We start from the raw sequence: 23,938 nt of genomic DNA, 5'->3' as shown, positions 1-23,938 counted from the left end.
ATATATATATTATATATGTTTTAATATTATTAATTAATTAATATTTATGTAAATAAAAACTTTTTTATAGTTATTATTTTATTTTCAACTAGACTTGTATTGATTTAAGTTGGATTAATGTAAAAAAAAACTAATTTCATCATCATATTTAGTTTTCATTTTAAATTTTTACATTTTTCTATACTTCATATGAATTTTTATATAATATAATAAAATATCATTAACGGATATTGGGGCGGGTATGAGAAACAGATCCCCAGCGGTAGGGTTGGGCTCGGTCCCAGACCGGCACTTTTTTGCAAGGCTTGGGCTTGGACCGGTTGCTCTAATTTCGGGCCGGTTTCTATTTTAGAAATGATGGGATCGGCAAAAGCCTGGACCACCATTTACCCGGTGGGTCCTGTCGGGTTTTGAGGCATGTCAATGTTCAGTTTTGCTTCTGCATTCTCACACTCCTCACCTTCATTGTTTCACAAACCTGTTGTACAACATCAATATTTCAAGTGAGTATGACTATAAAACTACCAAATCGTATAACTGATAACTCGATTATCTTAATTTGATTTCAAATTTTCAGATTTCCAAATAGCAAAACTAATTCAAATAGTCAATCAAAATTGTAATGGTAGAACTAATTGAAATACCCAACCACACAATCAAAAACAAATATATAACATATTAAAAATAAGTCTCAAGAGCAAAAATTTCCAATACTAACTAAAAAGTATCTATGCCGAGAAGAAAAAAAAGGAGGAAGAGGAAAGTCTGACCATCAGAGAGAACTAAAGGATGTGTGGCGGCATTGCAGCTTTGGTGTCCAAACTCGGATGAATTGACTATTGCTAGGTTTTTAGGTTTTATTATAACAAAACAATCACATGTACTCAATCCTATTATAATATGGTAGGCTTGGAAAACAATCCAATAATAGGATTAATAGCATATAAGACATAGTAGGGTTTCTCGGGCCTAAGGTTTTCTAAAATCTAAAGGATTGGGACCGGACCGGGTTAGAGACGAACCAGACCGGACCGGATAAAACATTGAATTTTGAGTATAAAGCCCGACCCGAACGGGCCGGTTTGGTCCGGTTCAGCTGTTTTTTTCATCGGTTTTTATGCCCAACCTTACCCAACGGGTATGAAAACGGGGAATACCCATTATTTTCTAACGGAGATTGGGGCGGGTATGTGAATGTAATTGAAATTGGGTATATGTATGGTATTTCGATCTCCTGACCCTATCATGTCCATTGCCATCCATAGTTTCACATTCTTGTTGATTTGCTCTTCGATCCAAACCTAAAACTGCGCTAGAGCAGCAGCATCCCTGGACAAAAATTACCACTTGTCATATATCCATAAGTTGTAAGCATATTTTCCTTTGTAATGACAATGCAGAAAAGCTTTCTTATAACAGAATCAATAATATGATGCATCTTCACAAAGAAATGAACCATGTGTGTCTGTAGAGACTGTCATGCCTAATAAAGCCATTTTGAGCACTTTTTATCATAAATACATAAGTATTGTTATTGTACCCAAAAATGAAGTAGAAGCATCCACCACACTGTCAAAGCTTAAACCCCATCTGCACCCAATGTACATAAGCAAATGACAAACTAGATACCTGACTAGAGAATAGAATATCTAATTCAAAACATTTATACATATTCATCTATTCCTATGGATACATTTTCTTCCATAAAATTCAAAACCACATAAGTGAAATGAAAGCCTAAACTGCAGATGTTAAGGCATTCAACTGTGCTAACAAAGTGTGCATCAAAATTTCCCACCAAAATTTATATGCAAATTACAATTCAAAGGGTAATCATATAAAGTATCTATTGTGAATCTATCTGATGTTGAAGACATTTTAATGTTAAAAACAAAGAAAACCAAAAATGATAGTGAGAGCATAAAAGTATAAAAATCAGAACAAACCCAAGTTTGGAAGATGAATCAATTACCTTAAATGACAATTCCGCATCCCTTCTAACTCAACATCATTTTTCAGTGCCTTTGCCAAAGAGATAGGAGACACCCTATACATTCCGGTTTTGAATGCATATATACAGTTCTAGTATATACCAAATCGTATCTAACAATCAAGGAACCTAATAAGAGCTTAAATAACTCGAATATACTTCTCGAAAACTATCTCCAACCAATATCTGAGTATTCATGTTTATCTAACAGCAAGCCTAGAGCGACGCACACTTCAGAATCAATTTCTACACGCAACTCCTATGAAATTTTGACTGATTACTTTTACACTTTCATATATAGAGATTTAGACCCTAAATTTCTATCGCAACCTAATTTTAGCACAGATTACAACTAAGACTTCAAATCCATGAATTACTCTACTAAATAGCTAGAAACTTAACACGATTCACTTCGATTTCACTGATAATCACAAACGCATATCTTAAATTTTTTAGGAGTACCAGTGGAGAAGTCGATCTCGTTGATGACGAGGTGGTAGGATAAGACAATGAGGTTGTTTCTCTCGATGAACTAGCTCTCAACAAAGCCAGAAATGGACTGAAAACACCATAATCGCACAAATCAATTGAAATTGAAACCCTAATGCAATGAGCATAGGTTGAAATTGAAATCTGATAAAGTAAAAGAAGGATTGATATCTTGAAATAGCTTCGACGAGGTCACAACCTTGAGGTGGCTCCGTTGAGCCGAAGTAGTCAGGCGACGTCGAATTGAGATCTACGGCAGGCGGAATCAGATATCAAACACGGTAGGATTAGTCAAAGTTGAACGCAGGGCCTTGAATTGATTGATTGTTGGCAGGTGCCATGTCGGACGAGCCGGAGATGAAGCCACAACACCAAGTGAGGTGGCGACTGCGAGAGAGAGAGAGAGAGAGAGAGAGAGAGAGAGAGAGAGAGAGAGAGAGAGAGAGAGAGAGAGAGAGAGAGAGAGAGAGAGATGGAATTCTAGAGAAGTTTGAAAATGAAATTAGTCTAGAGTTCGCAGATTTATGACTATGAGAGAAGGTCTCTTAGCACCTAAACACTTATCGAGCAGCGATGACCTGAACGGCTTTGCTAGCTCCACTCCTCCGGCTAGGCGCCATCGAGGAACCACTAGAGTAGCTCCAATTCAATTTGGAATCGCTACTTGAACTGAAACGAGCACTAGAACTAAGGTATACACCGCAAGCGCCCAAAGAATTGAACAATTGTGGAGAGACTTTGAGAATGATTTGCCGGAACTGGAAACGAGGATCTAAGATGAAGCAGAGCACCACCGGTACTGCGTGAAGCTTCAAAACCCTAATTTTAGTGAGTGAGAGATGAAGATAACATTTTCAGAAAAGATGAGACGAATTTTGAGAGATTACTTCATTTTTCTCTTGAGAGTAAATAAATGCTTTCCTTTTGAGATAAGTCTTTTTGTTTCTTTCTTTTTTTGTAGAAAGGGCATTATGATCAATCAAATAATTTAAGCGCAAAAGTTTGCTATTTTTCAATTTCACTTTCAAATTTTGAAGAGAAGCCTATCACAATGCATTGCATGTTGTCTATCTGTAAAATATTTAACAACATGTTGCGTATTGTTATTTTAAAAACATTTAACATTGATGCATGTTGTTATTTTGAAATTCTTTAACAACGTGTCTTTCTGTTAGTTGTTGATATGTTGAATTGACAATTCCAAATAACAACACGCAGAATGCGTAGTCAAAAACTACATTAACAACGCACAAATAAACATGTTATAAAAAATAGTAATCAACAACGCTCTAAACACATGCATGTTGTTATTGAGATTTTGTCATATGTCATTTTTCTTGTAGTGTTAGAATTAATCAACTAATCAAGAAGGCATCTCAAAGTACACATTAGTGAAATTGCAATGCTTACCTGAATCAGTTAATTTTGCTTTAGCAGCATACTTCTAACTGCATCCAAGAGTGCAATGATAGAGCTCTGGCTTCATATTTGCGTTGTCAATTGTGCACTCGGACATGCATCTGTACATACAAATTCTCAGCCTGCAGGGAACTACTCCAAGGTCAGAGTGAAATAATTTATGAGGGATGGAAATCATGGAATCAGGGATGGTCTATGATGACACCTAGCAACACACTGGGCGGCATATAGGCCTTCGTCGACTAATCCCTCCGGTGACGGCAACGGCGCATTTGGAAGAGACGAAACCGGAGGCATTGCATAATCATCACCTTCCTTATGAGCAAGAGCTGATATTGCTAACAACATGATGATGGAAACCCTACTATTTTTCATTTGTTCAGTGTAATGTATACAGAATACATATTTATGCTTGGAGGTTTTCATAAATCAACCTATCTGACACTATATGAGCATTGTCGATAAAGATTTATACACTAGTTTCATATAAGCTAATCAGTGATTAAGAGGTTCCAAGTGAAGCAGCAACGTAATTATAAAAAATTGGAAAACCATTTCATAAATTTAAAGACTTGATAGAATGAAGCTTATTTACATGATGAACAATTGAACAATTGTTTTGCTATGGCAAAGTTAATGTGATCCCATGTCTCCAAGGGGGAGGTTTACAACATCAAGTGTAAGCTAATAGAAACACAAGATCACAAAAGCAGCGACACTATCATGACAATATTAAACGGAGAATCTCTCCTGAATGTTTGAATGATTTTTCCGTTTCTTCCAAGCAATGATTCTTCTCCTCTCTTGTCCAGCTCTGCGGCATCAAGCATTTAAATCGTATAAAGAGTCAGATCAACCAAAGAGATGCAAATGAGAATTGTTTTTGCAAAAGAAAATCAAAGTAACTTACATCGGCAACTTTATTCAATTTTTCCCTCACATTCTGCAACAATTGAGAAAGCTCACCATCCCATTTATAGAATTCCAAATCTTTTTTGTTGAGTATCATTTCAGCCACCTGAAGTAGGGGAAAAACATGACAACATTAGTTAAGAATATGAAAGATGGTTAGATGGTGTTTAAGATCCCTTCTTAAAAGTCCTTATTATTTACCACTCGTAAATTAAATACTTAACCTTCAGCTAGCAATCATGTAATGAGTGCACAACACGAAATAAATGATGAAAGCAGTTTCCCTAGGTCACATATCTATCAATGGAAATATCATTGATCTCCATAAACATTAATATGACTGTGCATACAACTTTGAAGCATAATTTGTATACCTTCTTCCCAATCATTCGACCACCAGCTGAATGAGCAAAGTATATATTGTAGAAGTGGCAGAGAAATGCTTGAGGATCCTTCTCCGACAGTTCCTTAAGATACTCAGCATATGTTACACCAGGAGCAGAAGGTTCTGGTATGGTATGGCCTTGCTCCTTGAACCACTCCAAATCTTTTGCCAACTTTTCCGACCTTTCCAATCCAGTATCTCTAAACTCAGCATCTGTAGGCAAAAGACCACATTTCAACATTATACATCAGACCTCGGCAAAGAAACAACACATAAACACACGAAATACAACAAGACGTGCACACAAACACACACAGAATATACGAAACCTGCCAAGATAACAATGTTGTGACGATTAACACAGCAAATCGATATCCCAAGCAATAAAAGTACTAAAAGGATATACATACGAACATATACAAATTGAAACTAAACGGAACAAAAGATACATCTCACCATATGTGCAAATCATTAAAAGCAATTGCTAGCTCCTAAACTCAACTCATTAGTACACCTGTATTCCAGTTTCACTGAACAAAGTACAATACCACAGAAACATAAATGATCAATGACTTCTTGATCGATGCACATTTACACACACCTAAGTGACACCAAAACCATTCACAACACTCTATAAACAACACTTATCACAAACCTTCAAACAATCAAAACTAGAAGCACATAAAAAGCAAACACACTAGTGTACAACTCACAAGAAGGGAAGGGAGCCTTGTCAACAATCCCCTCAAGAGTGTCATATACCAACTTGCTATCCACAAGGAACCTCAAGTAACCCTCCACAGTTGGGTCCCACTTGGCCACCGGCTTCTCCTGAGGCTCCTTCACCTCCTTCTCACCCTCCTTAGCTTGGTCCCTAGTATGCAGCTTCATCGCCACAAACCTCATCTCCTCCACAAACCCTTTACCCTCTCCCGGGTACCTCTTCTTCGGCGGCATCTCCGCCGTCGTCGCCGACACAACTCCGGCCTTCATGGGAATCCTAGTACTACTCATCTTGGGAAACGAAACTGAACTCTTGGGTAGGAAGTCCGAGGATAAAGAGGACTTGGGTGGTGGTAGAAAGAACTGGGGCTTGTTGAAGAGGGACTGGGATTGTGAGATTGGTGTTAAAGAAGCCATTTTTGAAGACCCAAAAACTCAAAGGTGGTGACTTTGAAGGTGTGGCGTGTACGGAGAAGTCTGTGATTAAAGAAAAACAAGAGGAGGAAGTTATATATTTTATGGGGTTGAGTTAAGAAGTTGGATCACGTACTATTCAAGGCAAAGCGATGGAGTATTGTAATGGGGAATTATTGAGGTTGATGATGGTGGTGGGTGGGAAGAGTTATGGGGTGTCTCTGTGACTCTGATTTGTGTCTATCAAGAAAGTAAAGTTTTGATCTTTGGAGTTTTGAGTTTTCTGTGTTTGATGGTTTTTATTATTAGTTTACTCTGTATTTTTGCTATTTCTGGCTATGGATTGAGGATAGAGACGACAGAATGTTTCCTAAACGACGTCGTTGGGACTTGTGGCTTGGATGGGGGCGAGATGGTAATAGTACTTGGAAGGGTTTTGTGGATTGGTGGAGTCTGTTGTGGAGAAGTATGGAACAGTCTTTTGATTTGATCGTGTGTTTCTTTGCTTGCCAAAATGACGTTATTGTTGGTTTCCCCTAAGAAATTAAGAAGTGAGAAAGAAAAACGTCTTTTTTCTCTTGTAAAAAAACTCAATACAAACTATGCCGAAATTCAACAACGTAGCCGAAAGATAAACACGTTTCAACCGATTTATTTTTAAAGAGAACGAAGCTTGGTGTGTAGCCAACATCGCTTATTACGTGAACTAGTTACGTGAGGTTAGCATTAGCTATGAGCCTGTAATTAGTTGTTGTTTTTTCGATAATGAAAAGAAAACACATTATAAACAAAAGACTCTAAGACATCTCAAAGAGGAAACTCAAAACAAACGGCATGTGCTACTCAGGGAGGAAGATCAGTTGTCCAACTAGCAAGATGAGCAAAGTGAGCTAGAGCATCAGCAGCAAAATTTGTTTCTCGCCACACATGTCTCTGATTAGTTGTTTGTATGAGATTGGAGTGTGATTTAATTATTTTAATAATATGGAAGTGTGATAACTACGAAATTAATCTTTGAAGGAGAGGACTGGACAACAACGACGCTTTGGCCGAGTGGTTAAGGCGTGTGCCTGCTAAGTACATGGGGTTTCCCCGCGAGAGTTCGAATCTCTCAGGCGTCGTTAATTGTTTTTACATTTTTGTTCATAGACTCGAACAAACACAGGCTCCTTCAAATGATCTGAATTGCATTGCAATGCAACGTGAGTCTATATAGTTTTCATCCTATCAGTCTGACAAGGGTTTGGATACAGAGGAAGGTATAATCCACCTCTACACATTTATTTTCTATTACAGTCACCCCATATTGCAGTGCTTAGTTAAACTTGGAGCACACTTTTCTAACCTCTCCTTCTGCACCAGTTTTCACCTCAATGCTACTCATTTTGATCATAGCTTTTGGGAACTCAAAATCAAATCTAAACCCTAGCAGTCCCCTTATGCTTCCAGCATAGTTTTGCAGTACGTTGCGCGTCGTATCATCACCCAAAAGCCTCTGATCAGACTCGAGAACTGCGTTGCCATCCCTCACATTCTTGAAGAAACTTGCATCAAATTTGGTCTGGCTACCTTTATCCAATGCCACACGTTTGGAGCCATCACCATCTTTGGGACAGAGAGCTTGGAGTTGTGCTAGAGATGCTTGGCTTATGGTTGGGTCAGAATTTCCGGTAGCTGTGAAGTTATACAACCGGTACCTGAAAAATAAGCAGTCCGTTTGGCCAATGGTGTGTGCCCCTACACAAATGTAATTCAATTTCCATAACTATATAGCATTTTTGGACATGTAAATGACAGTTTAAGAGTAAGGTGCTCAAGTAATGATCTACTATGTCACTAAACTATCTTTGATTGAAATTTTACTATATATTTTTAGCTACTTGAACCATTTGGTGAAGAGTTATCAAACACCTCCTTACCTCAAGATCAAACTAGCCATAACCCTTTTGTAGTTACTTCTAACATAGAGTCTTACCAACTAGAGTTACAAGATCGTGATCGTCAAGCCCTTTAGCAGCAAATTTCTGCCTTTGGATAGCAATGGAATCGAGAGGAGATGGTAAATTTGATGCCTGAGACGACAAAGAAATCCTGCCGTCTCTTCTTCCGGTAGGTACTTTCCAACTTGGACCGTCGCTCTAATGAAGAAACCATTTAGATGTTTAGTGTTATATATCAACATATAGCAACAGTTATTTAGACTAATGAAGCTTGGTTACCAAGTCAACAGAATCACGAGCAGCCAATGCAAGTATATCAGCACATGAAACAAGTCCAGGACAGAAAGCTTCTAGTTGTGCCTTTGCATCATCAATAACTTCAAATCCTCTTAACCCCAGATTCGGCAATGCATTCCTCTCTGCGGAGGTGCTCTTGATCAAAATCGAAGCATCACAGCCCTGCAAAAGAACATAAGCATCAATAGGAAAATGAAACCAAAACAACACCAAAATTTACAGAATTAACAAATAGTCTAAAAGTGCAAAACCTGAACAAAGCAATCATGGAAGTGAAGTCTAAGCAAGCCAGCTGCAACAGTAGGATCTTTTTTGTAGTATGATTCAACCGTGGACCGGACAATGTCCTCGGCTTTCGGACATGAAGAGGAGTAAAACCCGGTTTTCAGTTGACCTTTCACAGGAAGAATCATCACCAGAATGACAAATAGAACAAACTCTTTCATGTCTACAGTGAACAAGGTGTTTTTGAGTTGGGTGTCAATAGCTAGTTTACTCTCCACTATACACCAAAACATGAGGGACTAGTATGTTTATAAATGGATTTTAGGCCTGCAAATCCTTTCATTAGTGGAACGTGTGGGGCTGTATACACAAACTTTAGTAGTGGATTTCACTGTTAATATGCTTGTTGATAATGGAATAAGCCTCTCTGGGTTGGTTTCTTTGATCCTTTAGCTTTATTCCTCCACGCGTATTTCATCTATAGGTTCATTGATGTTTGTGGTTTCAAGTGCTTTCGGCCTTTTTCCTTGATTTGGTTTCACATTTGCTTTTGATTTCCTATTTTCACATGGAAACTTTTGCATGGAAATTGTTATGCTTAATCTGACTTAGTGCAACACTTTGAGTGCCTAATCTGATTAAGTTTATGATTGAATGCAGCCCTTTTATATGGCACAGTAATGTGAAAGGAAGGAACAAAGAAATTTGGATTGAAACAAAGAACCATTGCATTAGCGAAAAGATTGCCAGCAATACCAGCTGGACTTTCAACATTATCTGTTATAATTCTCTCCGAGCCAAGGTTACAATCATCTATCTATTAGATTGAGACTACAAACTTGCTTTTTAACTCTTGTTTATCAACATTCGATTTTGGTAAATATATCGTAATCATGTATACTAGAGCATTGCCCGGAAGACTTGGATTTCAAAGTTTTTCTGTTACAAATCTCTCCGACAGTTATCATCGCCAGATTTGATCAGTGTATTGTAATCATATATATGACTATATGAGTCGCCAACTTTGTAAGTACATATACAGCCAGATCAGGAATAGGAGCTTTCAAAAGTTGGATTAGAACATTACTTCTTATATTAATGGAAAGATTAATTATACAGAACTTATCAAATTCTACTGAATTCATTACAGCTATAATTATGGATTTTACATCGGTGTTAGTATAATTATGCATAGCAGATGCATGTAGACTTTTAAAAAATAAAACAAAAATAGAACAAGGGGAACAAACTAGTCCCCTATTTCATCTGCATAACCTAACTACTTAGCAAGGGACCTTTTTCCAGGCATCTTCTTCTAATCCATTTAATTGCAGTGGTGGCAATGAAAAATGCGCTCACAGTTGAGCTTTTACTTCTGATTTCTTTCAACGCTCGCAACGCTGATATAGTGCTTTTCATGTATAAGCTCTCCCTAACTACTTAGCAAGCTGTTCCAGAACAGGGACCTTTTTCCAGGCATCTTCTTCTAATCCATTTAATTGCAGTGGTGGCAATGAAAATGCGCTCACAGTTGAGCTTTTACTTCTAATTTCTTTCAACGCTCGCAACGCGGATATGGTGCTTTTCATGTATAAGCTCTCGATGTACTCTATCTCTGCAAGTTCCTTGTTTACTCTGCCAAGTCCATCACTCTTGGAAGTAGAGGGACCATCATCCCCATCATCAGATGCTTCATTTGAAGGTGCTGGTTCACACATTGCAAACAGCTGATCAAGTGTGCACTCACACTCCTTCACAAGCTTGTAAAGCAAGTCAGTGGTGAAGAATGGTTGTTGCAGGACCTTCTGAATAAAAGGCAAGCGCATAAGAGCGCCAGTTCTTTTATCGTACTTCTTGAGTATCTTTACCAGTCCTGTTTCAGAAACCAATTCAGCTTTCAAATTCCAAAATTCCAAATAACACCACAGACTACAAGTACCAAATGGCTTTAAGATCCACCAAATTTATATTCAAGGGACCAAAGTACATCAATTCTAAATTTTTAATCAACCAAAGAAGGCATCCAGCATTTTCATTGTGTAAACAAATATCCCATTATAGGTAGTACATATTAGCTACAAATCACGTTTGATGAAAGTATGCATATTAAACGACAACTTTTTGGAAAGTCATATCCAAGCAGATTAATAGATTGAAGTAGCTAATTATGTCAAACTTCTTATATAAACAATGTAAAAGTTATAAATAGAATTGATCCATTCAAAGCTCTCTGGTGTCCATGACTAACTATCACTCTTGTACATATCGACACCAGAGAGTAAGGAGCTTATATGAATACTACTACTACCCAAGCACAAATCATTGTTTCTTATCAACATGCATTTCCAATTTCATTTCTCAAAGCCTTAATGCAAATAACAAGACTCTCTCACAACAAGCTTTAGAACCCAATGTACAAACCTATAACTTAAGCATGTGAAACGCTAACGAAAACCACACGAAATCTGACAGCTAAAATTTCATCACACAAAATGAAAGGATCAATACCTGTATAGTTAAGGGCACTGTAATTCTCCAATAAAACCATCTCTCCATGAAAATCCACTATTTCCTTGCGTATCTTCATGACCTCTTCAGTGGAATGCTTCGCTTTCGCCACACTGTCCTGTATTTCCTGCAGTTCATAAACACAAAAACTAATAAGAAGCTGTACAATTCCAACATTACACTAGTAAAAACTGCTGCACAAGGCACCCAGAACACGGCGCAAGCCAGCGTTCCTTAACGGCGTTTTATTACACTAAACGGAATATACTCCCGCCTTTTACAAAGAGTGGTGCGAACCAGCTCAAATTGACAGGTGGCAGCCTCACACGCATTTTTAAATCACGTGCGGCTGACGATTTAGCAACGGCAGAGCGCCAAAATCACTAACGGCCTAACGGTCCGTCATATTAAACGGAAAAACAGAGATTCCGAGTAACTGGTGCTCATTCTCCGGAGGCTCATTCACCCCAGAACTACAGAATATACGACGTCGTTTTCGTGGTTTGTTTCTAAAGAAAACGATTACATCTCCAAATTAAATGGAAAAGAGTTCGAATTTCATCTCCAAATCGAGGAATATAACAACAATGACATACTAAACCTGTGAAGCATACCTTGAGTCTGATAATATACTCCTCTTCTTTCTCAACGAAGAATGAATTGAACTTCTCGAGCTCGTCCTCGAGAAGCTGAATGAAATTGATCTCCGCGGACGACATGTCGTCCGCAACAGCGTCGCCCTCGAGTTTGGGCCGCTTGGCGGGCCTGGTCGCGGGGTCGCCAGCGGACTTGGGCTCGATGAGCTTGAGACGCTGCTTGAGCTCCTTGTAGGAGAGGAACTTGTCCCGCCATTCCGGCAGGGTCTCGTCGATCTGGCTGCTCAGGCTCTTGCCGAACTTCATGGCGCCGAATAAGGGAAGTTAACGACTTGTCGTGTGGAGGGAGTGGGTGGTGGTGGTGGGGTGAGAGAGGGAGAAGTGTGGTGGGGAGGAGGAGGGGGATATAACGGGAAGGAGGGAATATTCGAGGGGTAAATGGTGGAATATCCTTTTGTGTGACTTAAAGAGTTTTTTTTTTGGTCAATGTCTAAAAGAGTATATCTTGGGTTTTATTCCCTTTCCCTCACTTCACATGTCATCACTCATCACTGTGTCCAAAACTCCAGGTAGAGAGAGAGAGTTTTTTATTCTAATTTTAATTTTTAATAAAACAGTTTTCTTCCATGCCTTTTGTAAAATGGACACGTGGGCTTGTCTGACTTAGGGGCCGGCTCGGAGGAGCTGTTGAGCTGACTAATGCTTACTGGGTCTTTGATTTTAATTTTTTGGACTAAGAGATTAAAAAACAAATTTTAGATAAGCGTAGAGAGGACTAAAGTGTTTTCATACGAAAATTTATTGAAATGAAAAATGTTATAAAGATGAACGAAAAAAGACAAACACAATTATTCTTAAAACAACTAACGAAAATTAGGAAAACTTAAATAATCTGTATTACAATGACTCACCATAAAATCTGAAATAGAATCTCATCAGGTAAAACTATTTGAAGAAGCACTGAAATTAACAAGGGCATCAGAAACTTGATTGCCCTCATGAAAAATATGACTCGATTTAAAATACATTTAGGAGATACGATGCAAGTTATTGGACCATTCCATACGAAGACTCCAAGAAACTAAATGAGGAAACTATAGATAAAAAAAAAGTTCACCTCTAACCATATGAACTTCCAATTTCTGACCCAAACTAGTTCAATAGCCTTAATGACCGTCATGACTTCTGCATTAATTGAGCTATGAATATTAAGAGATCAAAATATATTCACAGTATAACGGATGTGACATACTATATTATTATGTTCATGATTAGTTGATCATGTTCAATGATAGATCGTAACTACTCTTAGTATCTACGGCAAACCGTTTGGTTTTTTTTTCTTGTGATTTGCATGATATTTTGAACAATATTATTTTCTTGTAATATAACATTTATGAAATCTTACTCTTTATTGTCTCGATAATTTTTATTTCAAAATGTCATTGTGATTTTAAATACCAAATGAAGGAGTTGTGACAAATCAACACCCCTACAATGACTGATCAAGAGCTAGAGGTTGGAAGGTATCATGTGTAGATCATATTTCAAAAGTAAAGTTTGCCGCATTATGGGTTTGATATAATACACAAGGAGGATTACTTAAAAATTAGAAGTGAAGATTTAAAATTAAAGAGAAAAGCTTAAAGCTGAGCCGAGAAGAGAGAGTGAGCTTGATTTGCTGACTAGTGAAGCTTGGTATGATTCTGGTCTTCTGGAGATATCCTTCATGTCCTTATCTCTATCTTGGTTGGTCGTACCGCCATACAGAGAAAAATTATTAAAGGTCAACCCTGGACGGTGGGCTTTTCCCATTTTGGGCTTTTCGCGGGAGAAGATTCGGATCATCCTATCGGATATTCCTCCCGTCCTAGAAATGAGGAGTCTTTAGGAAGTTGGAAACCTCGCTATTTTGTTCTTTTGGTGATGAAATCTTTGCTTTACAGTCAGGCCAACGATCTTGTTTCCCCTGCCAAATCATGTTCTTCCCTTTCTTCATCAGCTCGTGGTGAACATGTTTTCCAAAAACACCTTGTTAGATTCGATATTCGAGTATAAAGTGCTCGCTCGTTGTCTTTTTTATTCAATTTCATTACTTTAGTTACGTCAATTGACTTATCAGTCACATTTTCGTCGCACTTTATAACTAAAAAAATAAAATATAAGCAATTATTGGACATTGTAGTGTGTTACTAAAGATTAGAGTAGAGACTAAATTATTCTCTCATTGTGATTCAGATAGCGTATTTAATATAGTAACTCACATAGTTAGGCTAACTAACCATTTTGTAACCTACCCTTAGTTATTATCAATGATAATCCCAAGTCCATCAGTATATTCTTCCCTTAGGTTCCTTTGTGCCTCCAAATCTTAAGTATGTATTGTCAACTACGTACTCTTTCATCAATTTCCCCACCCACACTAAAACCTCTATTTTATGGCTTTTTCATTAATCCTAATGGTGATTTAATTAAGACTGATAATGATAGATTACTATCATATATGCTATATTTGGTCGTGTTTATTCCCAATTTCTGACAAACTTAAGGGGAAAAGAAACATCCTTTGCCGCTTCACAAGTCATGCCGTCATGGTGATATGTCAGTTTTCCCTTTTGGGTTGGTTATCTTCGAGTTGTTAATTATGAGATTTGGCTTAGTTGCTTCGTGCTGGTGATTTAATTATCTAAAAGAAGCATATTCCTCGTATACAAATGGGTATAATAGAAAACTTCATGTTGCAGCTAATTAGAATACTAATTTGCATGAGCACCATCCTTAACCTTGATCTTTTTGTCTCGGCCCCAAGCGTGTCTATGCCCTTCTTAAGTCCTGGTCCAATTTGATAGTTGGAGTTTAGCCTAATTAGTCGTATTAACTTACACAATTAAAATCGAGCACATTAGTCTTATAAACGTACACTATTAAAATCGAGCACATTGAACTTCTGGGATTACTACTATATAATACTGGTTGATAAAATATTAATTAGAAATCTCACGTCGAGCAATGGCATCTATTAAGAAGATTTTTCTGGATATTCCTAATGACGATGTTTTTAAAACTATGAAATGTGTATGATACTTTGCTGTTACAAGACTTGAAAATTGAATTAGTATGTCCCGCGTTTAGTTCATTTCTTCACAGTTCCAAGAGATATTTAATTTGTTGTACTTTACATCAAAACACTTTGTTTAGGATCAAAGCCTCGGCCCAAGAGAGATTTGTTGTTTACTTCACGGTAGGACTCTCAATAGGTCGTGTTGGGTTAAGTTCGTGTCGGGTCAAGGTGTTTTGCGTGTCTTAAAATATAAATATAAACTTAATCCATTTAATAATTGTGTCAAAAATTTAAATATAAACTCAACCTACTTATTAAACGAGTTACTTGTTTCCAACATGTTTTAACTCATTTAATATATATATATATCGTGCAATTTTACATAAAATAAGTAATTAAAACAAATATTTAAACAAATAACAAAATAATTTATCTTATTACCTATATTATAGTTCAAAATGAGTAAAGATTTATTAAAACCGTAGTACAGATGATGTCACTTTCTAAAATTAGTCGTGTATATGTTAATTTTATATATAATTTTACTTAATTTTATATTAATCGTGTTATGTGAGTTCTTTTTGTATTAATAGGTTGATCAATGGTGACCCGATTATTAAATGGGTCATAACGGGTTAACCCGCCGCTGACCCGCTTTTTAATTGTGCAGGTTCAATCCGTTTTATTACATGTGAATTTTGAGTCGTGTTATCGGGTTGTGTCATAATTCACATACATACTTCACATTTTACAACAACCTGATTAATTAATGTTCAAGTGGAAGAAAACTCATAGTTTTTTTTTTAGCAGTTTAACCTAAACTTCATTAATAAACACAATTAGTACAAACCTAAAACTGGGCCACAATTACAGCAATAACAAAACATAAAAGGAAACAGGAAAGGAAATACATAAACCAACAAACAACCCCTAAAAACATAAACCAAACAGCAGCCCATGTAGAAGGGTAAAGACTAAGGCCACCATGTCGCCGCTGACACTAGCCGAAACACCCGATAAAGTGATCGTTATATTTAATGTCATATGGAGATTCAGCTAAACAGAACACCAAGAGCACATGATATCCTCATAGATCCAACATCATAGCCCATAAAAGGGTCTTCTATCACAACCATGCGACCACCAAGCAGAAAGATGCTTAATGGCATCGTAATCAAAGTAAAAGAAAAAAGAAATAGGAGGTATGGAAGGCCAGCCCCGGCAACGGTGATCAAACAGATAAGATAAGCGACAACTCACTTTTGTCATTGACCGGATGAAGATAGACAAGCTCTTTCACCACAACTAAAGAAACCAAAAAAAAGAATAATGGAGGGAGAAAGCCGAGCAGAGCTAGTAGAGCTAATAAAAGCGTTCTGCGGCATACAGAGAAATACAGTTGATCTGGAGAGAGACCTAATATAAGGTAAAAATTGAAAATTTGGGGGAATACGAAGAGAACAACAGATAATGAAAGAGAGAGAGAGAGAAAAATAAACAAGGATGGGGAGGATGTAAATAAATTAGACAGAGATGATGAGAAGAGGCTAGAATTTGGGTTGGTTGGGGGAAAAGCTTAAAGATAAGTTAGGAAAAACTGCCACTAACAAGACAGGCGAAATGAGATTAGAGCGACTGAGTTCTTTGGGGTGTTGGGAGCGACTGAGTTCTTTCTTGGTTAGAGAGAGGGAGGGAGAGAACGCGTGAAAGCCTGCTAAATGTGCGTTTAAGAAAACTCCTAGTTGTTTATCAACTACATCAAAGAGACAACAACGTTTTGGCTATTAAGTATTGTCAACACCATTGGAGGATGCACACCATCAGGAACTAACAACGCGTGGAAGCCACCCGCCATTTGCTTTACTCTAACCAAAGCATACCCTGCACATATATCTTCATGAAGACCTATCGTCCCTTCCTTTGTGTTCTTCCTCAGTTCCTCACTTCTTCTCTGTTTATTTTATTATCTCATAAATCAGTCATGTATTGATTAGATGGAGACCAAAGAACAAAGCTAATTTGGGGTTTTATGGAATCAAGCATGGAGAAATCCAATTTAAGATTCAAATCTGATGATGAAATAAATCAAGCTAATTTCGATTCAGAGATCGCTAGATTAGCATCCATTAATTCTATGAAATCCCAACAGATCATCATCAATAGTAGAGACCGGAGGATCATATCTCCTTCTTCCAGAATCAAAACGCTAGGCACCAATAAACACGACGAAGAAGAATCAAAACGCTAGGCACCAATAAACACGACGAGACGATGGCTAACAATGTTCCACTCATCCATGAGAAGATTGCCCGCTATAGTGGAAGTCGTCAACGAAGGTGTTGGGCAAAGCATAAATGAGTTTGAATGATCGGATTCTCCCATGGCAGCAACCACCCTGCTCTCATTTCTTTGTTTTACTTTTTTTCCTCACTCACCTCTAACAGACCCCTAACGTGCCAAGTTTAACAATTATATCCACGTGTTTAAATTTACGGTCAAGAGTTGCCGGTGTTGGTACTCAACGGTATATTGAATCCGTCTGGGAAGGTTCCTCTGGTGGTTTCGACTTTCGACTGTGTTGTCTAGAAGTATAACATTCAAATATTAAGAAAGAAGACTCTTCGAAGCAATTGATCTTTAGATATGATGATTGGTTCAGACCCAGCTGAAAGGTTATATATGGGATAATAGGAATATAGGATCGGATGATACAATATTGATACATAGTAACCTGCTGCATTCAATAATACTTCCGTACTTCAGCTATTATTTGCACAATTGCACTAGTGAACCAATATATGGACCTACATTAGAACGTAATACTTGATGACCTAATGAGATCGATAGCAGCGATGAGGTCTATTTACACCAGTAAGCTAAGATTGTCTCCAGCCGTTTGTACGTAAATGATTAATTAGACCGTTAGAGGATGAGCTAACTTCTTGCAAATTCAATTCTCAAACAATAATGTCATACAATTAATTAAGTGACCCTATTACGGTTTAGGCTTTAGGGTACTGACAAGCAAATAGTTTTGAAGCCGTTTACTCTAAGTTCCTGTAATATCATCTCATGCATGCGTGCATGTTCCCGTTGAAAAGCATATATCTATGTAGATGTGCAGAAACATATGAATTATTACAGTTCTCTCACTGCATGCAGTACTGTAAAAAACTTCCTATAATTGGTGTAGGCAATTAATGAGCATATATATATATATATATATATATATATATATATATATATATATATATATATATAGTCCTTATCCAGAGTGAAGGTTCACTCTGAAACTTCAGAGTGAAGTTCCAATTTTGACACACTTTTCGGTCAAATTTTTTCACCATAAGTGATTCAATATTTAGATATGCTATTCAAGATCATCTCTATAAAGTTTCATCCAATTTGACAATGATTTGAGCTTTCAAAATTGAGATTTACACGAACGGTTCACGTTGAACAGTTTTAATTCATTCATTGATTTAATCTAATTTCAATACCTTAACGATGTCCGAATTAGATGAAATTTTGTAGAGATGATCTTGAATAGCATATCTAAATATTGAATCGCTTATGGTGAAAAAATTTGACCGAAAAGTGTGCCAAAATTGGAACTTCACTCTGAAACTTCAGAGTGAACCTTCACTCTGGATAGGAACTATATATATATATATATATATATAGTCCTTATTCAGAGTGAAGTTCCAATTTTAGCACATTTTTCGGTCAAATTTTTTCACCATAAGTGATTCAATATTTAGGTATGCTATTCAAGATCATCTCTACAAAATTTCATCTAATTCAGGCATCGCTAAGGTATTGAAATTAGATTAAATCAATGAATGAATTAAAACTGTTCAACGTGAACCGTTCGTGTAAATCTCAATTTTGAAAGCTCAAATCATTGTCAAATTGGATGAAACTTTATAGAGATGATCTTGAATAGCATATCTAAATATTGAATCACTTATGGTGAAAAAATTTGACCGAAAAGTGTGCCAAAATTGGAACTTCAATCTGAAACTTCATAGTGAATCTTCACTCTGGATAGGGACTATATATATATATATATTTAGATATGAAGATTCACTATGAAGTTTCAGAGTGAAGTTCCAATTTTGGCACACTTTTCGGTCAAATTTTTTCACCATAAGTGATTCAATATTTAGATATGCTATTCAAAATCATCTGTACAAAATTTCATCTAATTCGGACATCGTTAACGTATTGAAATTAGATTAAATCAATGAATGAATTAAAACTGTTCAACGTGAACCGTTCGTGTAAATCTCAATTTTGAAAACTCAAACCATTGTCGAATTAGATGAAATTTTGTACAGATGATCTTGAATAGCATACCTAAATATTGAATCGCTTATGGTGAAAAAAATTGACCGAAAAGTGTGTCAAAATTGGAACTTCACTCTGGATAGGGACTGTATATATATATATATATATGCAGCCGTGCGGATCCGCAGATTCCGGCGACGGTAGACCATAACAGCGTGGCAGACCAACACAGCCGCACTACTCACCTCCCAGCGATCCTGTATGTGCCGGCCGGAGCTCCAACGGCGACCCACAGTGGGCCGGAATCTGCAAAACTCAAGTTTCTAGGTAGATTCCGGCGATTTCGGCCACCGTGGTTCGCTGATAGAGTTCTGATTGGCACATATGGGATCGCCGGGAGGTGGGGAGTGCGGTTGTTTGGTCCGCCTCGCCGTTGCAGCCTGCCTCACCGGAATTGGCGAATCCGTACCTTACGTAAGATACAGCCGTTCACACCTGAAAATTCTCTTTTATATATATATGTATGTTTATGGGCAGTACTAATTAATTAGTAATTACTACTTAAAGCCTAGTAACCTATGGAACTGGAAATGATGCAGGGAAGGAGACTTTGAATAGTCGAGTCGACGGATTGGGGTGGTCCTCCAGCACGTTAATAACAACTTGATCGCGACATCGGCCAGCAAAGTGCCCTTAATTAGTAGGGTACGTTGTCGTATAACCAGTAACTAATCAATTAACAGTGAGTCATTTGTCTATGCAGATAGATCGATAATTCGATATCAAAATGTAGGTAACCCGTAGCCGTCTAGGTAAATCAATCGACCGTCCGGCCATCCTAATTTTCCAAAAAAAAAAAGACTTTATTATATATCAATTATCAAACTACCCAAGTAAAAATAAATTAGTCGTGTTGTTGTGCTTTCAAGTTTAATAATTATCTAGCTGATGATCGACGTAGGTACAGTATGAGCCTACTACACGTCTACGTACACACTGGACTGCGGCCTGAAAGAACTAGTTACAGGGTCAAAAAACTATCTAACAGCTATATATATGTTCATGCATGTAATATTGTAATTAAACTCTAACTCCATTCTACCTAAGATCATCGATCTCTTAGCCAAATATATACGTAAAGCCATAGCAATCACCCGTAAGCCATGGGCCAGGGCTAAATAACACTTAATTATCCGTTTGTATTCTTCATATCTATGATCAATATAGGCCTTGTAGCTGCAGATTGATAGACTGAATTAGGTAATTAATTTCTAACTTGGACCGACCCCTATAGCCGGCGCGAGCCGTAGAATGTATACAACATAGGTCTAATCACTTGACAGTATTTAACTATTTATCAAGATCAATTAACATTCTTGCTAGTAGTCGACCCCAAAGGTTTGATTTCGAATAGGCCGGCCGGAATGGATTTTTGGTTCATGCAGTCGTTTCTATATGACTTTTATTATGGAGATCTGAGGGTTGCACATGGGATTCGTTCGATCGATCAACATATCAGAGCTAATGTAGGTACGTGTAGTACGTGCTCCTTAACTGATTGATATATCGTTATATGATTAGCGTGGTGTCTGAGTGTCTCTACGTATGTATACACGGCTGGCTCTGTATTATAAACCCTAGTTAGTCAACTCAAAATCTCACATATACACCTACCCTTGAGGCCTTGATCTCTTATGTTGGACAGCGATTGCCCGCGGCCATAAAATTCTGACCTGGCCGCATGGTCACCGGCTGAACAGAATCACACCAATTTAGAAGGGAAGCTAGGGTACGGTATGGATGCCATAGTCTGGAACTCTGGATCAACGTCGACCGCGCCAAATCGATCACTTTGCATTTGTCTATAAATGCATATATAATATATATTCGCTTTAAGTATATAGTTCGGACAAGATAGCATCAACAATCGATCAAAGTGGCGGTCGAGTTCTATATATTGTCTCACTTTGGTAATAAGCTGTGTACTGCAGGATATAGCATGAAAGAGACTATTCGCGATCGGCAAGAGAAGATCCTGACGAAGTCTCGCTTGCTAGCAGCTGAGGTTCATATATATGACGATCATGCATGCATTCATCCATGACGAGATTGTGACGAGAGTCCATGGAATACATTTATTTTCCATTCAATAATTAATGCAAGAGTTAGAATTCTTTACCTAGCTAGTAAATGAGTGCAAATTGCATAATGATTTATGCCAACAAATATATAACACTAATAGCAGAGTCTAAAATAATTAGGACGTACTAAGACTAGTTCGAGCTCACTTTCCTTGACCAACACAGTATCAAACAATATGACTTACTGCACTGCAGAACAGCACAAATGAAGCACTGATCTGATCACTAGCTTCATGTTCACCAATCGATGAAGCAGCCCTATGACTATTAATTTCATGCAAAGGCAAAGAGACACTTGGCTAAACAGCCTAAACTAGGGGCAAGACTTTAACATATGAGAGGGATCATGAGCGGTGGGAGACAATGCAAGACTTCGAGGGAGGAAGTTATTTATTGGGAGGGGAAAAGGTTTAGTTTATAGATGAGAAAATTTAATACAAGAGGTGTATCTTAGCTAGTTAGCTTTTAGTTCGCCGACACTGTACTTTCTGCTCTCGGTAGTTATGCTCCTCTATCGATCTGGATCTGTTGCTTTTAACTACCACTTCTACCAGGCGTACTCTTTTAACTTTTCTGCAGTAACTGCACGTACTCTATATATTCTTCCCGGCCCTCATATGCCTAGAAGCAATCTTTCTTAGCTCTCTGTTACTATCTGTAAAATTGGCAACATGGTACGGTCAACAAAGAAGTATAGAGGCGTGCGGCAGCGGAATTGGGGCTCTTGGGTCTCCGAAATCCGTCATCCATTACTGTAAGTTAGCTATCTTAGCTTGGCATACATTGTTGACATCAAAATTCTTAGTGCAAAATAATGGCTAACAAGTTATCGTGTGCGTGTGATACGACAGGAAGAAAAGGGTGTGGCTAGGCACATTTGAGAGTGCCGAAGAGGCGGCACGAGCATACGATGCAGCTGCAATTTTGATGAGCGGCCGAAATGCCAAAATAAATTTCCCAATGAGTACTGATGATCAGCAGACTGATAGTAGTACTACTCCGGAAGCGAGTACTAGCAAGGATTCTTCGTCGTCAATACCAAATGGTTTATCGGAAATCTTACGCGAAAAGCTGAGGAAATGTAGCAATGTACTATCTCCATCCATGACGTGCTTGAGGCTGGACAATGAGAGCTCTCACATCGGAGTCTGGCATAAGCGCGCAGGTCAACGATCGGATCATTCAAATTGGGTCATGACTGCTGAACTTGGTAAGAAGAATATTAAAGCTGATGATAATACCAACAACCAGCAAAGTATCTCACCATCATCATCAGTGTCTTCAGAGTCTCCAGCGTCATCGCCATTAGAAAGTTCTATTCTAATAGCAGATGCTTATGAAATGAGTGAAGAGGAGAAAATTTCATTGCAGATGATAGAGGAGCTGCTTAACGAAACTGAAATATAAACGAGGGCTAGCTATTACTTGTAGTAAGTAAATCATGATATATATATGTGTGTGTGTGCTGTAATTATTAATTTCACTCATGTGGAAAAATAAATGTAAGAGCGCCAAGTGTAATTGATAACAAGGTCACTGATTCATCATATATAGTATACTCCGGTACGTTGGTTCTAAAGAGTTATAGTCAGCTACGTGTTTATAGGACGATGAAAGAAGAACTTAATTATAGCTTCTTCTAGTTTATCATACCTTAGCTCTTTCCATATCAAATTACACTTCGGCACTAGCTAGAGAAACTTCTCCTTTTGCCGGTTGCATCAACGTCGATATCTGTCCATCTATTCATACAACTCTATATTAATGGTGGTTAGAGAGCATTTCCAATGAAGATCATTTTGTTAAGGATGGTGGTTAGGGAGCATTTCCAATGAGGATCATTTTGTTAAGGACTAGTCGAGGACTAAAGAGACTCGCCAACTTTTCAATCTTATATTCAGCTTCCGACCATTTAGTTTGTAGATTTATATGAGCATATCATCCTTGTAAAAATTTGTTAAAATTGAAAATCGTTAAGAATGTGATTTGCTCATTATGAACTTGAACAGTTCATGTTTAATCATTTTGGTCGGTTCATTAATTTGATATACTTTGATACCTTAGCCATTATGAAATTGGCTGAAAATTTGTACAAGTAATCTACTTATATAAATTTAAAATCTAAATGGTTGAGATTAAAAAATATAATAGAAAAATATGTTTAATTAATAATTGAGTCTTTAGTCCTCAACAAAATGGTCCTTATTGGAAAAATTTTCATGATGTGTAATATTATACGTTGTCATCTAAACTTGTAATAATTAAGTGCAGAGCTCTACAAGATAGGCACTATCTATGTTTATATGTAACATAGTTAAAGCTGCATTTGGGGAAAACGAACAAAATCATTGAGGGTTCAAGTCACATATATACACGTCTCAATTGATTAAGAAGGAAACACCCATAATCGTCTTTTAATGATATCAAGCCTCACCAACATCTTTTATAGGTCCCTATCCCACTGCTGGGTAGGGGGGGTGGACTCGGTTCCATCGGTTCGGTTTAAGAGCACTAACCGAAAACCGAAATCGAGATCTCGGTTTTGTAT

The 23,938-nt window shown here is 37.5% G+C and overlaps 4 protein-coding genes and 1 non-coding gene across 5 annotated transcripts; 2 read left to right on the top strand and 3 right to left on the bottom strand.

Moving 5' to 3' along the window:
* Positions 1-4,484: 4,484 nt before the first annotated feature.
* Positions 4,485-6,614, bottom strand: LOC126785629 (heme oxygenase 1, chloroplastic). Its single transcript, XM_050511252.1, has 4 exons — positions 5,909-6,614; positions 5,185-5,408; positions 4,809-4,916; positions 4,485-4,712 (listed from the first exon to the last, which is right to left on the bottom strand). The coding sequence occupies exons 1-4, from the start codon at positions 6,333-6,335 to the stop codon at positions 4,620-4,622; spliced, it is 852 nt and encodes a 283-aa protein (XP_050367209.1). The 5' UTR covers positions 6,336-6,614; the 3' UTR covers positions 4,485-4,619.
* A 757-nt stretch (positions 6,615-7,371) lies between these two features.
* TRNAS-GCU (transfer RNA serine (anticodon GCU)) lies at positions 7,372-7,453 on the top strand. The gene has a single exon. It is a non-coding gene; the product is annotated as a tRNA-Ser (tRNA).
* Positions 7,454-7,480: 27 nt separating this feature from the next.
* Positions 7,481-9,051, bottom strand: LOC126805010 (peroxidase 25). The gene is made up of 4 exons (XM_050532097.1): positions 8,821-9,051; positions 8,552-8,731; positions 8,308-8,470; positions 7,481-8,069 (listed from the first exon to the last, which is right to left on the bottom strand). The coding sequence occupies exons 1-4, from the start codon at positions 9,013-9,015 to the stop codon at positions 7,648-7,650; spliced, it is 960 nt and encodes a 319-aa protein (XP_050388054.1). The 5' UTR covers positions 9,016-9,051; the 3' UTR covers positions 7,481-7,647.
* Positions 9,052-9,841: 790 nt separating this feature from the next.
* LOC126805011 (SPX domain-containing protein 1-like) lies at positions 9,842-12,281 on the bottom strand. Its single transcript, XM_050532098.1, has 3 exons — positions 11,917-12,281; positions 11,303-11,429; positions 9,842-10,667 (listed from the first exon to the last, which is right to left on the bottom strand). The coding sequence occupies exons 1-3, from the start codon at positions 12,202-12,204 to the stop codon at positions 10,231-10,233; spliced, it is 852 nt and encodes a 283-aa protein (XP_050388055.1). The 5' UTR covers positions 12,205-12,281; the 3' UTR covers positions 9,842-10,230.
* Positions 12,282-22,061: 9,780 nt separating this feature from the next.
* On the top strand, positions 22,062-22,797 carry LOC126792802 (ethylene-responsive transcription factor WIN1-like). Its single transcript, XM_050519285.1, has 2 exons — positions 22,062-22,144; positions 22,242-22,797. The coding sequence occupies exons 1-2, from the start codon at positions 22,062-22,064 to the stop codon at positions 22,795-22,797; spliced, it is 639 nt and encodes a 212-aa protein (XP_050375242.1).
* Positions 22,798-23,938: the final 1,141 nt, after the last annotated feature.

This window comes from Argentina anserina, chromosome 1, assembly GCF_933775445.1.
Source record: "Argentina anserina chromosome 1, drPotAnse1.1, whole genome shotgun sequence".
Taxonomy (NCBI): domain Eukaryota; kingdom Viridiplantae; phylum Streptophyta; class Magnoliopsida; order Rosales; family Rosaceae; genus Argentina; species Argentina anserina.
The sequence above is the reverse complement of the archived record's forward strand: the minus strand, read 5'-3'. Positions and strand labels throughout refer to the sequence as shown.

Excerpts from the sequence above, each read along its gene's own strand:
- LOC126805010 (XM_050532097.1), bottom strand. The coding sequence starts at position 9,015 with ATGAAAGAGTTTGTTCTATTTGTCATTCTGGTGATGATTCTTCCTGTG. Across the intron at positions 8,471-8,551 it reads CTCGTGATTCTGTTGACTTG|AGCGACGGTCCAAGTTGGAA; the intron begins GTAACCAAGCTT and ends TTTCTTCATTAG. Across the intron at positions 8,070-8,307 it reads CGATCTTGTAACTCTAGTTG|GGGCACACACCATTGGCCAA; the intron begins GTAAGACTCTAT and ends ACATTTGTGTAG.
- LOC126805011 (XM_050532098.1), bottom strand. The coding sequence starts at position 12,204 with ATGAAGTTCGGCAAGAGCCTGAGCAGCCAGATCGACGAGACCCTGCCG. Across the intron at positions 11,430-11,916 it reads AGTATATTATCAGACTCAAG|GAAATACAGGACAGTGTGGC; the intron begins GTATGCTTCACA and ends TATGAACTGCAG. Across the intron at positions 10,668-11,302 it reads CAGTGCCCTTAACTATACAG|GACTGGTAAAGATACTCAAG; the intron begins GTATTGATCCTT and ends TTTCTGAAACAG.
- LOC126785629 (XM_050511252.1), bottom strand. The coding sequence starts at position 6,335 with ATGGCTTCTTTAACACCAATCTCACAATCCCAGTCCCTCTTCAACAAG. Across the intron at positions 4,917-5,184 it reads GTCGAATGATTGGGAAGAAG|GTGGCTGAAATGATACTCAA; the intron begins GTATACAAATTA and ends CCCCTACTTCAG. Across the intron at positions 4,713-4,808 it reads AATTGAATAAAGTTGCCGAT|AGCTGGACAAGAGAGGAGAA; the intron begins GTAAGTTACTTT and ends TTGATGCCGCAG.
- LOC126792802 (XM_050519285.1), top strand. The coding sequence starts at position 22,062 with ATGGTACGGTCAACAAAGAAGTATAGAGGCGTGCGGCAGCGGAATTGG. Across the intron at positions 22,145-22,241 it reads GAAATCCGTCATCCATTACT|GAAGAAAAGGGTGTGGCTAG; the intron begins GTAAGTTAGCTA and ends GTGATACGACAG.